The sequence below is a fragment of the Mytilus californianus genome, unplaced genomic scaffold, assembly GCF_021869535.1.
Source record: "Mytilus californianus isolate M0D057914Y unplaced genomic scaffold, xbMytCali1.0.p SCAF_9, whole genome shotgun sequence".
In the NCBI taxonomy this organism is placed as follows: Eukaryota; Metazoa; Mollusca; class Bivalvia; order Mytilida; family Mytilidae; genus Mytilus; species Mytilus californianus.
The window spans coordinates 56923659-56941027 of record NW_026262745.1 but is presented as its reverse complement, the minus strand read 5'-3'; the positions used below and the strand labels follow the sequence as shown (position 1 = coordinate 56941027).

The 17369-nt window shown below is 32.3% G+C and overlaps 1 protein-coding gene across 1 annotated transcript; it reads left to right on the top strand.

Annotated features, from left to right (window-relative positions):
* Positions 1–3484: 3484 nt before the first annotated feature.
* LOC127715961 (uncharacterized) lies at positions 3485–14090 on the top strand. Its single transcript, XM_052222064.1, has 6 exons — positions 3485–3532; positions 4048–4231; positions 8363–8665; positions 10189–10258; positions 13237–13268; positions 14008–14090. Exons 1-6 carry the CDS (start codon positions 3503–3505, stop codon positions 14088–14090), a joined length of 702 nt encoding a protein of 233 aa, XP_052078024.1. The 5' UTR covers positions 3485–3502.
* The last annotated feature ends 3279 nt before the right edge of the window (positions 14091–17369 follow it).

Genomic DNA, 17369 nt, shown 5'->3' with positions numbered 1-17369 from the left:
ATCAGTGCAGTTTACTGGTGCAGTACAATAGGCACCGTTAATGTTAGGAGAATATTAATGACTTCAAAATTGAAAAAATTGAAACAATAGAAATTCATTACAAAAAAAAGAAAATATCTCATAATTCAAATGTCCTAAATCGTTTTCTTATATGCTTACCAAAATTTAAATTATTGAATCCGTGGTTGTTAATAATAGCCTTTTCAAATGCTTCGATACAATTTAAACCGAAAGTTGAATTATCGTTTGCATATCAAATAAATTGCAGAATATTTCTTTGCATTTTAAAAGAACATTTACATTTTGGTTAATTGTCCTATTGAACCATACAAATGGACAATCATTCCTTTAAAAAAAACATATACGATAACTTCGCTATATATAAGTAATATTTGATGAAAAGAGGAGCATTATAATTGTAGCTGTGAAATAAAATGTAATGGTAGCTTATATTTTTAAATGCGTTGCTTTTGAACTGTAAATACACAAAAAAGATAATTCCTTTCTCAAAGATTATATGTTCTACATACATACTCACAATAAGGAAACGTTAACAATTCCAACCATTTACTGTTATGTCATGTATTATCTAAAAAATGTAATAAACCATTAAAATCATTAAGACTTATTCAAAAATGCAAAGCCTACAGAGGAGGTCATGAATCTAATATAAGCATTTCACTCACAATGAAACCATTTTTAATAGACCTTTTCAATAAATGTCTTCACTTGACGCTGACAGGTTTGATGTAAGGGGTCGTCTCAAAAATAGACACGATCGCATATGACTATTACTCGTAGTATAAAGACTTGAGAAATGTTTGGTTGTATGTCTGATAAACTTACCTCAATGGTATTGTTCCCATCTATGTCCAGTCCACAATATAAAACAATATTGTCGACATCGTGATATTTACAATGTTTACACGATACCGAGTCAACATCGTTAACATTGTAAGAACTCTTATATACTGTTTACATTGTTGACATCGTTAGCATCGCGATGTATACAATGTAGTTACGATATCTTGTTTACATAGTTTACATAGAGATTTTAACAATGTTAACACGATATTGTGTCAACATCGTTAACATAATATACTGTTTACATCGTTGACATAGTTAACATCGATGTTTACAACGGAGTAACGATTTAATGTTTACATCGTTTACATCACGATATTAACAATGTTTACACGATATTGTATTAACGTCGTTTACATTGTAAGAACTCCTATATACTGTTTACATCGTTGACATTGTTCACATTGCGATGTTTACAATGTAGTAACCGTATCGTGTTTACATAGCAATATTAACAGTATTTACACGAAATCGTGTCAACATTGTAAACATTTTAACAAATCTAATATACTGTTTACATCGTTGATATAGTTAACATCGCGATGTATACAATGTATTATCAATATCGTGTTTACATCGTTTACATTGCAGTGTTAATCATATCGTGTCAACATCATTTATATTGTATGAACTCTTGTATACTGTTTACATCGTTTAAATTGTTAACATCGAGATATTTACAATGTATTAACGATATCGTCTTTACATCGTGTACATTTGTGACTAAATATAGGAGTTATTGCCAATTAAAGACGACTCGTTATTTTTTTAATTATCAAACAATTATATCAAAGTGTAAACAAAAATTTATCATTTCTGGCAATAATATGGTGGTAAAAATGCCCGACGAACATAACTATCTCATGAATATGAGTATTTTAATTAAACGAATTTCCTTTTTTAAAAGCTTTTTTTTTTTTTTTTTAAGTTTCTTATGCACAAAACTTTTACAGATAACTAGCAAATTAACACAATCAAATTCATAAGTATAACATAATAAACAAAATTATTATAATTTAAACTATTGAATTAATCATTATTGAAGGTAGTGTCATTAACATAAGCTTATCTAGAGGACTAACACAAAGGTAGTGAATCGGTAAACAATAAAAACACGATGATGACACACTATTTTCATCATCGCGATGTTGAGGATGTGAACGATATAAACACAAATGTAAAGACTCAGTACACAATATAAACACGATGATGACACGATATTGTTAACATCGCGACATCTACGATGTAAACGATGTAAACAGAAAGGTAGGGACTCGGTATACAATATAAACACGATGTTGACTAAATATTGTCAACGTCGCGATGTCGACGATGTGCACGATGTATACACAAACGTAAAGACTCGGTATACAAAATAAACACGGTGTTGACTCGCTATTGTCAACATCGCGATGTCTACGATGTGAACGATGTTAACACGAATGAATAGACTTTGTATTCACTATAAACATGATGTTGACTCGTAATTGTAATCATCGCAATGTTACTATGTAAACAATGTAAACACTAGGTATAAATACGATTCAATGTAAACACAATAATGACACGACACAGTAGACATCGCGATGTTGACAATATTAATAAAACATCGTTCATTGGACATACTTCTTTGTTCCTTGTTTTGGTTGTTAAGCATTTGTTACTTAAATTCATAAACTTTGGATTGAGTATATGGAAAGGAAAAAGGCCGTAATATTTTATTCCATCTTCTAAAACGATGAGCGTCTAGCTTTCTTTGTGAAATTGGAAAAATTAAAAGAAATACAGTGAAATATCTCTATCAATTTGCTACTTCAATTTGAATTGTTAGGTAACATTCTTGTCCATAGAACTTACGAGGCGATACCATCAATCATGGGACAACATAATACTGCTTGAGTTAGCAGGGTGGCCCTATCCAAAAAACTCTGTAATAGCAACATACTTTCAATTAACCTATGAGTAGTTGAGAAATATAGGATATATTTTTGAATATGCTTCATACGAACGGAAAGTCGATTCCGACTTGTTTCAAATCCATAAAGAATATGCTTAGTCAATAACAAGGGAAGTTTGAAGTGCATCAGTCCTTTGCAACTAAAAATAGCGATGTGACCTTTTTCATTGACCTTGAAAATCAACTAGATTCTTTTCATCCCTAAATTGAAGCTTTACCTGAATTAAGTTCTTACAACGACAATTTCAATGTAGAATATTAATACAAAGATTTTAATTGCTTCTTATTTGCTATTTGGAAAGATCCGAGACAACTATTCGGGGTTAGGGTGGTAGGATTGTGAGTGTGGAGTGAATTAACGCAGTCATGACCAACAGCACCATAACAAAACAAAGTCATTGTACTGAACGTATCTACATATAACAATGTTACTAACTTTGAACATGAGTCCTCCTTAGTACATGTATCTTTCGATATGATTTTGTTTTTATTCTTAATCTAAAACGACTCATTCAGTACAATATACTAATAGTCCGTCTGTCATTGGGTTCAAATACATGATATCTTTCTAAAAAACCAATTAAGCTTTGAATTCTCATCGATATTTTCCAAAATAATTTGTTTGATATATATTAGTATCATTGTTTTGGCATTGCTTTTGTTTTTTCAGTTGCATAGAAAATGTCACTCAAGTATTGTATTACACAAATGGTGAGTATACACATCAGTATGACTAATATTCTAATACATGTCATTTGTCGAATCGGCTTATCTGGTAGATGAGACATTAGAGTTGATTTGGCCAATATGGTCCATGTAAGCTATTGTTAACACTTCGCGTCCGTCTTCTGGACTTGTTTGAATCAGTTGTATTAGTAACGGAACACACTGCAATAAGAGGAGCACGTTAAGATCATTTGGTTAGATGATGAACAAAATACAAGATTTTCTAGTTTTACATATAAAGACATTGCAACTAACACTTAATTCCAACAAGAAATACATGTTTCTACTGCATAAACAATTACAAATTACCATTCATTCCAACCAAAGTATTTTCTTACTCTTCAGTGGTCAATCGTATCATTAAAACATCCTTATATACTTTCTGGGAGGGATCGACTCGTTTGGGGTTGTGTGGACAGTTCTACTGCCCAATATTTTTGGTATTTCCTCTTATCTCTTTTTCGTTTTTTTTTTTTGTATATTGACCAATTTACATTCAGTTTCAGGTTCTTATATACGTATGTTCATACAAATCATATGATATCAAGTGTCCTCATATTTCACATTGGAACTTACGAGCATACCATGATTGCAATGATACATCACAATATTATTGTTTGTTTGACGAAAACAGCTGCATGTACACTGAGTTTTGTAGACGAACACCAGATTTTGAAGGACCAGGTATTATTTTCATTACCATGTAGTAATTTCTTTCAAGATAATCATGCAATTACTTTTATTTGAACATGTTACTGTTGCGTAACATTTTGTATACATTAGATTATCCATGTCTACCATCTCTTTGTCAGTTGTTCGTCGTACTCATTTTTAGAGATTTCGTCTAAGCCATATACATTGGTATTTGAAATCAGCTATCCTTCGAGTTATCTTTAAAATATTTCAAACTCGTGTTCTCGAATATCACTAACCATTGTGAAAAACCCTAATAACAATCATAACAAAGGTATATGTCAATCAAAATAACCTGCCCACTATCTTTGCAAACATAATGTCTAGTCAAAGTACACTTTTAAGTAACAAGCTTTATTGTAGATTATAAGCAGTTGTTTTCACCTAGTCATAACTATTTCAATAACGGCAATGTTACGTTCTGTTATTGCCTAGAGGAGTTTCAGTAATGAGACTTTATTTCAGATTTGAATTAAGAAAGAGTACTTCCACCTTAAAATTTTAATTTTTGGAATTAAAAAAACAATAATTGCAATCATGTTTGAACCCTAAATATGAATAATGCATTACACATTGATTATATTTTATAGTTTAATCGTTTATAAATTTGAAACATATAAATTTGATGTTACATTAAGTGGTGAATAGATGCATACAAAGATTTATGTTAAGCTTATAATTGTATGTTTTAGTGCGGAAAGCAAAAAATTATTAACGTGGAGATTTTGAGCCATCTATAAGCCATACTCGAATCAAAAGTGTCTGAAGATGTGCAACAGAGTATTATTTTCTAAAACAGTCCCACAATTTTGAGTAGAAGGTGATTTCCTAAAGGTCACCGGTCACATCAAGCTTTTAAACGTAGGTTGAGGTTTAAACATGGCATTGACGTTAAACTTAAGGTAAAAGCGTATAACTCTATCGCTGTGAAAGTTGATTAACTTGGTGGAACATATAGTATCTTTGATAGTATGACACCTTAAATGGAGAGAGCAAACACATGTTGCAGAAAGCATTGGCAATCTGTTGCTTTAATAGTCGTGATCAATGCAAATAGTCACATTCAATCGTTTTATTTGGACAGAAAGTATCAATTTGCCAGTTTTCAACCGAACTTTATTTTTCTGCTATTTTCTATACTATGTACCAAATAAAAAAGAAAGTATGACTAGATTAGTTTTTTCACCCCTTGAATCGAGAATCAAAAGGTATTTCGAATCTATTAAATAACATCGATCAGATGCTTATAAGAAGTAAGTCTGTCAAATACCACAAATGTAATATATAACTTTGAATTGTCCCTTACGCAAACTTTCTCTGTTTTTAGCATTTTATGGAAAATTGCAAATTCTGCCTCATTTTGAAATTTTCTCATTTATATTTAGATATGAACCAAGGTTTATCCAAACATATATATTTTGCTATGTGTGTCACAGATGTTATTCTGGGTTAAGTATTATTTGATATGGCCTTGGTCAATAACTTAATTCATGTATAGCAAAACTTTTGTGTAATATGAACTCTTTATGTTAAAATGGCCAAATTCAATAGAAAAATAAGAATATGTGGTACATTATATGATTGCCAATAGAGACAACTATTCACCAGAGATCAAATGACATAGATGTTTTTAACCATAGATCAACGTACTGCCTTCAACAATGAAAAAAACCCATACCGCATAGAAAGCTATAAAAGGTCAAAATATGACAAAAAATGTGAAATATAAAAATGTTTAGGGCGTCAAAGTGACATCACCTCTGACTTATCTGTCACTTTGTTTGTAACGTGCATTTAGATTGCGTATCGCTACATATTTCAGGTCATCACTTCTAAGATTGATGGTCTAAAATTTATGTGCAAACGTTGTGTGGTTAACAGCTGTTTCCTTTTAGTTAAGTTTGAATCAAATCGGAGATACTCGTATTCTATCCGAAGATATCCGAGCATAAAGTTGTGATTTGATGGTTTTAAATATCGTATACTTACTCTCTCTTCGCCAGTAAATCAAATTTCGACCAAAGTAGCGCAATTGAACCCTGCATAACTTTAAATACAATAATAAGAATAGTTAGTTAATTGAAGGAAAATTGAGGACAGTACGTTGGCTTTTGTATAATGACAGCTAATAGTTGATATAAAAAAGAGGAAATGTTTTATAATTGAAAATGAGACCACTATCCACCAGAGTTTAAAGGAAGTGGTATTAAACAATAATAGGCCACCATACGGCCGCATTTTTAAGTAGATTTTTTTTTAAATGGCTTTAGTTTTAGTGCCATTGAGTTGGTTCATCAATGACGTATACGCATGTATCCACTTTTTAATAGAGACAATAAGGCATGTTAAAAAAAGGGCACACTCCTACCATCTTTTTCTACATTATTGATAGCAGATATTTATTATAGATTTCGAAATATATAGATTTTGTTTTCTAATCTGTTTCACGGACGGAAGATATATATATAATTCCTAAGATTTCATTATGTTAAGATCAAAGGGGTGTATCAGCAATGTCTCAGAGAAGTTAAAAGATCAGTGCCAATTACCTAGTTTAAAAAAAAATACCCCTTGAAACATGTGAAAGTATTAATGATATGAAAAACTGTACTGTAAATGCTCTTAAGTCCACATTTCTTAAACGATTGTATTGAAATTTATATTGGAGTTTTATTTCAGCAATGTCTGTGTCAGTGCTGATCAATTAATTTTGCAGGAGTTATGTCCATTAATAATGTTAATTCTATAGAAAATTGCCTTGTAATGGCGCTCTAGTATACAATATTGCCAGATATTAATGAAATTTATATCAAAGATTTATTACAGCAATGTCCGGGACATGTTTGAAAAACAGTGTCGATCAACTATTTTGAAAAGAGTTATGCCCTTGGAAAAATTAAATTTATGTACGATTGCATTGTAAGCGCTGTCAAGCTTACATTTTTGTGACATTTATAAAAAGTTTTAAAGAATCAAAAACGTTTTTGTTTAGCTATATTCCTTGGACAGATAAAATATGTGCAACGCGTGGGACATTGAAACTCTGTTCTTTTATTCTTTTTGGAAAAGCTTATTTGTAGTTTTAAGCATAACTAACATGTTTCTGATATTTTTTGCCTGTATTGAAATCCTGTACAACTTTATTATGGTAATTGCAAAAGGTTTTGTCCTCCTTACTGGGAGGTTAATTACAATTCTATATAAAATAGTCTCTGTTGGGCAGCCCGGATATTAGCGTTTAGGAAGACACGTTTCTGTGTAGGCATGCTAAATAATTTACTACAGGCATTCTTTAACATGATATTGTTTTTTGTTATGTATTTTTGTTATTTTTCTACTGTTCGTCTACAATTGAGTTAACTTTACATTATTATGTATTCTTATGTCATCCCATTGTTCGATATTAGATAAAACATTTTTTAACCCGCAATACATGTATGCACACGAATAAGCGTAATTCAGGACACGTGTCAGTGCCTGCCATTTGTAATCTCTTTAATGTTTTCTTGTTTAAAGAATTTAGTGTTGATAGCAGATCTGATATTGTGTCTTTACATTATTGTCGGTTTCATTTTAACTCCTGCTTGACACATATGTCTATTGTTGAAGACCGCATGTCTTCTTTTTGAAAGAAACACTTTGCAAATAAGAACAGTTTGCTTACACATTTTGTTGTCCCCGACCACATTCGAATGTTGATTGATTGATTCACGTTCAGTGGCAAATGTTTTACCAAAATTCAGGACGAACACAAATAAACAATTCAAAGGAGGGTGGAAAAATTGAACTGTCATTGGAACAAGAGGGTATGTTAGATAATAAGAAATGGCAACAGGCCATCTAATGAGTTGTTGCAGGATTCTTTAACGTACATAGAGCCGTGGCATTCTCCCAACAAGATGCATCAACTTATCCTACTTCTATAAGCAGTCAAACCCTGTGATTTATTGTCTTTTAAAGGCGGCATAAAAACATATATTCAGGAAATGTTGAGTAAAGGAACTACAATATATTTGTAAGTAGAAAAAAAGAGTGAGTTGTGTTATCAGACGACAGATTATTCAATATAATTGTTCTTTTATACTAAAATCGGAAGTAACGTACACACCATGTTTTTTTCAGGATTGAAGGTGGTAATTTTAGGAGGTTTAAATGGGAAAATGTGCTCCTCTAACCGATATCAACCATTTATGTTTTGGACAAACGGAAGCAGTGAATGTATTTTCCAAAAATCTGTATGCAGTGAAGAGGGGCAGATAATTGAGACTGACGAATTAACGAGGAAAGATATCAGTTGCCGTTGTGATAACACAAGAGGCTATTCATTTGTTTTACAACCCAAGGATATCACTTTTTGCGTACCGTCCCAAGAAGACTGTTCGTGTTACATAGAACAATGTCCTGCTGGACATATTCTTAATGCAGGTACCCTATCACTTGAATATAAGTTAATAATATTCCTGATATAAACGGGGAGAGGACATTTTGTTTAAAAATAAAAAGAAGACATTGAAAATGTCTCCAAGGTATCTTCCGTCTCTCGTTTTTTTAAACATTGTGCATTCAATATTAAAGAAAAACACACAAGCGACTTAACCTATACATAATGTATACTTAGCGTAAGTATCAGACTTATAATGCATTTGAAATTGGTACAATGATACATGTGTAAAAGACAATTCGTAAAATCCTATTTAGAAGAGTTAGATGAAAGAGGCGGAAGATAGCAAACGAGTATTCAAATTCAAGTCGATGGCAAACTGACAACGCAATGGCAAAAAACAAAAATCGACAAAAAGACAAACAACAAGATACAACACACAACATAGAAGGAGCAACACGAACCTCACAGAACCGGCGGCGATCTCGGGTGCTTAGGAAGGGTGAGCAGATCCTGCTCCAGATGTAACACTTGTCTTGTTACTCATATGCAATACGTTGATAAGCTAATCAAGTGAGTATGCTTCACATGATAGCGGATTGGTTATTGACTTTTATCATATACTTAGCATTAATATGATAGCTTTTGCATATGTGTAATGAACGGAAGTACACAAGCCATAATTTCCCACCCGGGCTGATAACCCATATCAGGGGCGTCTCGTGCAAAAAACCCATAACAGTGCCTTTCGTGCAAGTTACTTCCGGTATTTCCGGTATGGTATGTTTACTTTTCCATTGTGACGTCAGATATTTTTTATTTTGACGTCAAAATTTTACGGGAACTTTTGGGATGTCCAGTAATGGCGGACAAAAAGCGATAAGGTTTATTGGATCCAGTGGTAAATCTGTTTGTACAGAACCAGCTGTTATTGAAAAAAAGATGTTAACATGGCTAAATCCGATGATATAGATTTTCAAAATGATGCTAGTTTACAATTAGTACTTGCTAATAAATGCCATTGACAATTATGAATCATATCATATAGTACAACATGTAGTAATAATGATAATAAAACTGTAAATACTTCCTCCATGCTTCCAGCTTCCAAATTTTTAATGTTTCAAAATGCCTCTATAGGAAATGGTACCATAATATATATGGAGGTAGTGATGCTATTGTTGGACATTTATAGTGTATTTGTTGGATTCATGATTTAACTTCTTTAAATAGTTTTTGACTGTTTTAGTTATTTCATTTGTTTATTTGCCTTACATAAAACAATTGTCGGAAGTATATGATATGGAGATTAATACATTGTCTTTTCCATATCGGCCCGGGTATCATCCCTCGACCCATATCAGCACCTCGAATGTATTAATCTCTATTTATCTAACCCCAAACCATCACTAAATTCGTCAACAATCGGTCATGTACATTATGAACCATTGGCCATCAAGGAATGTGAATTCTCCGACCCTATGACAATTCAGTTTCAATAAACAACATATCCTAAATGTTTGAGTTTATCTTTTTCTGCTCTAAATAACATTTGGTTTTTATACAGGATATTTGTGTACAGCAGGTAGTCTTGGTCACAACAGAAACACTACCAGTGAATCACACACGCATTCAAAGTAAGCTTAAACGTAAATGTATCATTATGTAGTCATTTGTTATATTTCTTTAATTGAAGTGTAGGCTGTCTTTAAATATAGTTCAACCTTTCATAGGAATAATTGTAATTGGATCGGAGCATACTACTCACTGCAAATTCAATGAATCCTCGACGTTGGTTTCGGTGGAATGCGCGATCGTAACTAGATATCGATTTAAAACTACCTCTTTGTATTGAACACTAAAATTCGGTTTGTATAAAAAAAAAAAAAATACTTTGGTCGATGCATACCTTTGATAGAGATAACGTGTATACTGAAGCATAACTAATCATTCTCTTACACCGCAGCAAAGAAACTTTTGATTAAAATTTAAAACTAACGACAAAGAGGATGTGGTGACATGGCAATTGTAAAAATTGCTTTCCCGCTACAACTCAACATTATGAGAATGAAGACCAAATATAGAATCATTCCCTTCAATATAAGCAAAGAAAAATTTGACAAATATTTTCTACTCAAGTTCTGTCGGACAGACGGACGGACGGAGTCGAACAGCAACCAGGTCTGCTTTAGCCGTGGTGATGCACTCAAAAGTGTGGCATCCTATATTGGGAAAGTAATCTCCCAAATTATGAAATAACGTTTGTCTGAAATTTTAAAGTAAACTACAAAATTATGACATACATTGTACATTAAGAAAATCACAAAGCGTTCAATTAAGGGCATACGATACAGTAGAGATCCCTTGTTGATTTTTTTCTTGAAATTTTGGTAGAAGGTCAATTTTAATGTGTACTTTTGAAATGTGCAAAGAAAAATATACCTTCATGACTTACTTTTTGTGATAATTTGGTTCGAAATTTGCATATTGAAGGAAAAACACTGAACTTGCATAAATAAGGACTTTTAAGGAAAGTAACAATACTTTTGAACGAACAGTCATAATTTAACCGGTGTTTTTTTTTGGTAAAATGTTCCTTTGAACCACGGCATCAAAATGCTGTAACAAGTTTAAGGTTTAACTTAATTTTTGTTTTTTTTTAAATTATATTACTATTAGTGAAATAAAGAAATTGACAATATTTTTGAGTTTATTCAGAGGTGCAGAAAAAAATTGATCGTTGATTTTTTCTTAGAATTTTGGCGGAGCGTCCCTGAAACATTCCTTGATTGATTGCAAAGAAAAAAATGGGGGTTCATGTGCTTGTTTTTTCAATAAAAGCAATAAACCATGATTTTTAATGGCAAACGGGACGTTTGCTAATAAGGCGCTAAATTACGTTGAAATAAGTTTTAATCGCAACAACGTCGTGAAATCTTTCCCGTCCTTCACAACTACGCTGTCAAGTTCATTAGTATAGCCAAGGTTTTTTTTCGAAATCAATGATATTTATCATCAATATTTATAAAGATAGTTACTCGTAAAGTAGCATAAACTATTTGCCAAACCTTTATGAATTGTTACGAAACTTGGATAGAAAAAGTATTTTAGTAAATTACTTTTAGAAAAGAAATGACCGGAAACAAAAAGAAAATAAATCTAATAAAAAAAAATAATTTGCATCTCTGTCCGAAATTAGTCCTACATTTCATGTAGACAATACAGCTTGAGCATAGTTTCAATTATTCAAAAGGCCCCGACGTGACAAACAATTATAAATTACAAAAAAAAGGTAAATGGGATAATATAAAAATAAGGACATTTGGTATGAGACAACTTTATCAATCATAGTTCAAATGACGAAGATAAACACAATTAAAGGTCACTATACGGCCTTCAACACACAAAAAAGCCACATTTATTTCGTAATTGTCTCAATATATATAGTCCATTGCGGTGTAGTATAACATTTCATAGGAAGTACAGCAGTCGATATTAGAGCACACCATTGCATGATTCTGTATCAATAGATAGGTTACCTTAGCTTGTATTCAGGCAGGGTATTTTTTATTACGGTACATATTTGTCTATATATTGTACCTCCAATCTAGGATTGGGTGCAACACCATTGTTTGTCCGTCCGTCCGGTGGTCCAACAAATTTTTGTTTCTTATCTGATAAACTACCTTACGGAAAGACTTCGTATTTGGTCAGTAACTTAACGACAATGAGTTGCAACTTGTAAACACTTTTCTTGTTTGTCAGATACCTAATTCCGGTGAGCCGATACTTCGATTGTTTTCTCTCAATATGTACATAGGGGTTAAGCTAAGCGCACGAACGGGTGCGTTTTTGTTTTGGTCTGTAATACGTACGGGGCTCATAACTGTGTTTACTTAACTGAGAGTTATTCTTCATACACATATAAATATTCCACTGGGTTAGTTCTCAAAATGCCGTTTAACTTTTTAATGTACCTATTCAAAGTCAGGAACAGTATATATCCGTATAATTGTCATACGATTTAGAGCTTGCCAAATGGTGTATATATAGATACTATATTATGGTCAAGACAGTACGTTGAATTATTTATTGGGCTTTTTGTGAAGTTGGGTTTCTGTCTCCTCGACGTATTATTTTATTTACATATCTTTTATTCATTTCCTATATGAAATAAAACACATACAAAACTATGACTGTGGATTTGATTTTTTTTTTACATTTCAAGTAAATACTGTTGACTTCATTACTAATGAATAAATATTACAATTTTCGTGATATGGTCAATTTTTTTAGCAGGTACCTTTTTCAAATTCGAGCAGATGATGATACATTGGTATGGGTATAATGTTCTGCAATATCCCGGTTTATATAGCATGCACGGGACAATGATACAAAACGATTAAAGATCTACAAACTTAAATAAGTTCTAACTAGTAAACAAAAATAGTCTAATGTAAACTGTCCAAAATGAGTTATAATATCATATTTAAAGCAATTAGATATTTTGATTAAGCATGGAGTTAGAATTTATCGGCTATCCAGCTGTTTTTAATAATTTTGGAAAAATTAACATTTTCATTTCTGTTTCATTATACTTTCATTGTATTTGCAGCAATAAATCAACTGAAATGAAATTTCAACCTGGTGAGTTGTCAAAAAAAATTACAGTATATATCTATAAGTTTTGAATAAGAAAATACATATCAGACATCTTTTTTAGAGCATAAAAGCCAGAGGTGCATATAGAGGACATATAGTTGCTTACATCTACGTCATGTGGTATCTGGTGGATAGGCAATCATACCAAATCTCCTTATTTTATGTAAACATAAAACCCAAACAGTTTTATGTCATTTTAGTGAGAATGAGTATAAAACTTTATAGTGTACAAGTAAACGGAAGAGAATGGTCATGGTGTTACGGTGTTTCTAATTTTAGATGCAGTAAAATATATGTACCTTAATTACTTAAAAGTTTTACTGTTTGATTGTTTTTATACTGAAAACATTGACCACACCAAAATATGTTTTTTAATGTCTTTTGCTTTAGCTTCCTTATATTGTGGATACTAAGACACAATAGAATTCGTCCACAATACACTAAAGCAAATTATACATACACGATACGACAACTTAATAGTGTGGCAGCGTCAAGTTTTAAGTTCTAGTGAACGTAAAGAAAGTCTTATTAAAGAAACCATCTTCGATACACTTTAGCTATATTATTCGTCAAACAAAATTGTGAATTAAAGCTGTTTATAATTTGTTAATACATTTTGCGGCACTTACATGTATTACTGTTTCCAATAACAACGTTTTTCATATATTGTTTGAATGTAAGTGTTACATCTGCAATCATCAAGCTTGTATTTGTTAATTTTCAGTAAACCCGGAACCAGGTCGAAAAAGATTCACATACAGAACACCAATCGTAACGGCTTCAGTTGAAATTGCAGGTGAAGTGTAACCTAATGATTAGTTTAAAAATGATATATCGCTTTTATCATGTTTATTATTAGGTAAATTTGCAGGACTTTTAAGATTTTAAGAGCAGAGTTTTTAAAAGAAAACAAAGTATGAAGGAAGTTAATTGCACACATTTAAATGAATAACAAGATGTGTAAATTGTTCGTTAATGCTTCTAGACGTTATTTGTTAAGCTTTGATTCGAGTTAAGGACACGATACCATTAATTTTAACAGAAATTACCATAGAAATCTGTAATCAACACCGAAGAGTTCAAAATAAACAAATATAACAGTTAAAACACCAAGATATATAACAAAGAATTCCGCGTATTACACGTACATGAGGAGATTTTTGAAAATCACAGATCCGTCCATCTTTCCTTTAATATTAACATTCAAAAGGACGATAAAATTCTCGGATATTTATACTGTATACCTAAATGTCACAAAAATCCTTATAAAACGATGTTTATCCGGGTCGTCAAATATTGATTCTAAAAAATTCGAAAGATCTATTCCAAAATCTTCAATCACCATCTTTACGATTTTGCAGTAATATCTAAATTTATTAAGGCCTTTGATTTCTCTACGTAAATGCCTGTACCAGGTCAGGAATATGACAGTTGTTATCCATTCGTTTGATGTGTTTGAGCTTTTGATTTTGCCATTTGATTAGGGACTTTCCTTTTTGAATTTTCCTCTGAGTTCAGTATTTTTGTGATTTTACTTTTTTTTTCACACTATAATTCTCCATGATCAATCGAAAGATCGACTACATCGTCTTAATCAACAGACCTTAATTTCTACAAATTCATGTTTTAAGTCATGCACAATCTTACTTTCTAAATAATCACACTGATTTTAACAACAAATACACCGAGACAAATATCCTGAGCGAAATTTTATTTTATTTTGATTTTGGACATTTTTCCGAGTTCTAATGCATTAACTCTTTTTGTTGTGCATCAGAATAATAATAAAAGTTCTGTATATTTTTTTTCTAATTGCAATTTTTTAACCCAGCGAAATCGGCATAGCGTTTGAACATAGGTTCCAATACATGTGGATTTACGTGGGAGGTATATTATAACAGCCATTATTATGTACATCTCTGAGTCTGCGCTAGAAATAAATGAGAAGATGTGGTATGAGTGCCAATGAGACAACTCTCCATCCAAGTCACAATGTATAAAAAGTTAACAATTATAGGTCAAAGTACGGCCTTCAACACGGAGCCTTGCCTCACACCGAACAGCAAGCTATAAAGGGCCCCAAAATGACTAGTGTAAAATAATTCAAACAGGAAAACCACCGGTCTAATCTATATAAAAAAAACGAGAAACGAGAAACACCTATGAACCACACCAACAAACGACAAACACTGAACAACAGGCTCCTGACCTAAGCATAGATGACCTATTTATAGATATATCGAGAATTTTATCACGGTATTGTTAACAAAGCGAAAGAAGCACGTCATATTAGAATAGTGCATCACTACTGGCGTACTTGTATTTGTATTCATATGCATAAGAATTCATACAGAAATTTCTAAAAGAAAAAAAATCAATTGGCTATAGGTTTCTCCTTATTTCACTTTCTGGTATACTAATACCCATCACTCACTCAATACCCCACATTTCAATGAGTGCTTACATCTGAGATTACGGATACTAACGAAAGTAGTCTTGAATTTTTCCTGGATATTGACACTTACGGTCCCATTTTCAACAGAAACAAACCCTCTGCTGTATCTTAGGGCGTCTGCATATTTCAGTTCATAAGTTACGCTCTTGCATTTTTTCACTTTACGGACTACATTAACAGGGTTGTTGCTCCTTAATTACACAAAAACTGCCCTAACAATTGTTATGTGGATGAACCACTGAAGTCGACATGTCATACATTTTCAAGTTACGATCACGAATTGTTTGACCGATACGGTGTGTCGATGTCTCAACTCACTAGAGACATGCTTGCACGGTCTTTAGGTACCAGTCGTTTGATCTGAAATTTTACTTATTGTGTCATTTTACTGAGTGCGGATTTGCATAGCTGGTGATGCATCAATCTTGCTCCTTTTGGACTTCATGTGCGAACCTCTCGGTTTTGGTTTGTTTCCTTGATTTGTCTTTTCTTAATCAATTTACGAGATTTGAACATCTTTAACATGCTTAAAGTACAGCTGCTTTAATGTATTTTCTTACAATTTCTTTTGCAGTCAGAAAATTGTTGTTATGACTTACATGAAGGCATTAGGGTAGAACAAAACAGCTACTATCCGATTATTTTATCTATTCCTGCTTGGATATAGATTGTATATTTTTTTAACAAGAAGATGCCTGCATTTGCGACTTGGCGTTTTTTTCCTATTACATGTTTTGCAATCAGGTGTTCAGCAGAACAAAGGTATTACTTTGATAGTAAATCATCGTCACTCATTTTAAATTATGACATCTCATCTTTTATTCATCTTCAAAATTGAATTGTTCATTATTGTATTTGTAATTCACACATACATATATATAAGAGGGAGAAGAAACCAGTAAAGCGAAGAACAACCATGAATCAACTTAAAAAATACCCCACCCCCCGAAAAAAAAAGTCCAACAAAGATCGAGTGTTTACTCAGGTGCTTCGAAAGGGTCAGCATTGCGTACCGTTCGTGTTTATTATAAAACGATTTCAGTAATGTATGTTTTCGTGTAGTAGTAACATTAACGGTATCAATTACGAGTTCTCAGCGATGCTCGAGGCAAAAACATATGAAAATCAAAAACCTAATGGAAACACTTACATGACTTATGAGCTGATAAAATAAAAAAAAAAAAACGAACTTATAAAAATAAGGAGATGTGGTATGATTTCCAATGAGACAACTATCATTCAAAGTTCAAATGAAGTACCTGTATCTTGGCATTGCACAAGGTCATCTTTTTCTCTGACTGTTTATGACGTCTTTACACTAAATCCTTTGGAGGTTGGATGTGTACTGATTGATATTTTAGTCTTAGATGCATGAATTTTTTTATTAGTTGTTATTGGCTTTGAACTAGCTGTCAGTAACTGCGAGTACTCTAAGGTCTGTATTTAGTATCTTTCTGTCGTGCGGATGTATAAGTACCCGTCCACGTTCACTTTGTGTGTTTTTTTTTTAGATGTATTTCTATTTGTATCCATCTGATGAGTTAAGCTTTTCAACTGATTTTTATAGTTTGTTCTTATGTTGTACTGTTACACCCCTGTCCCAGGTTAGGGGAGGGTTGGCGCCTTCAAAT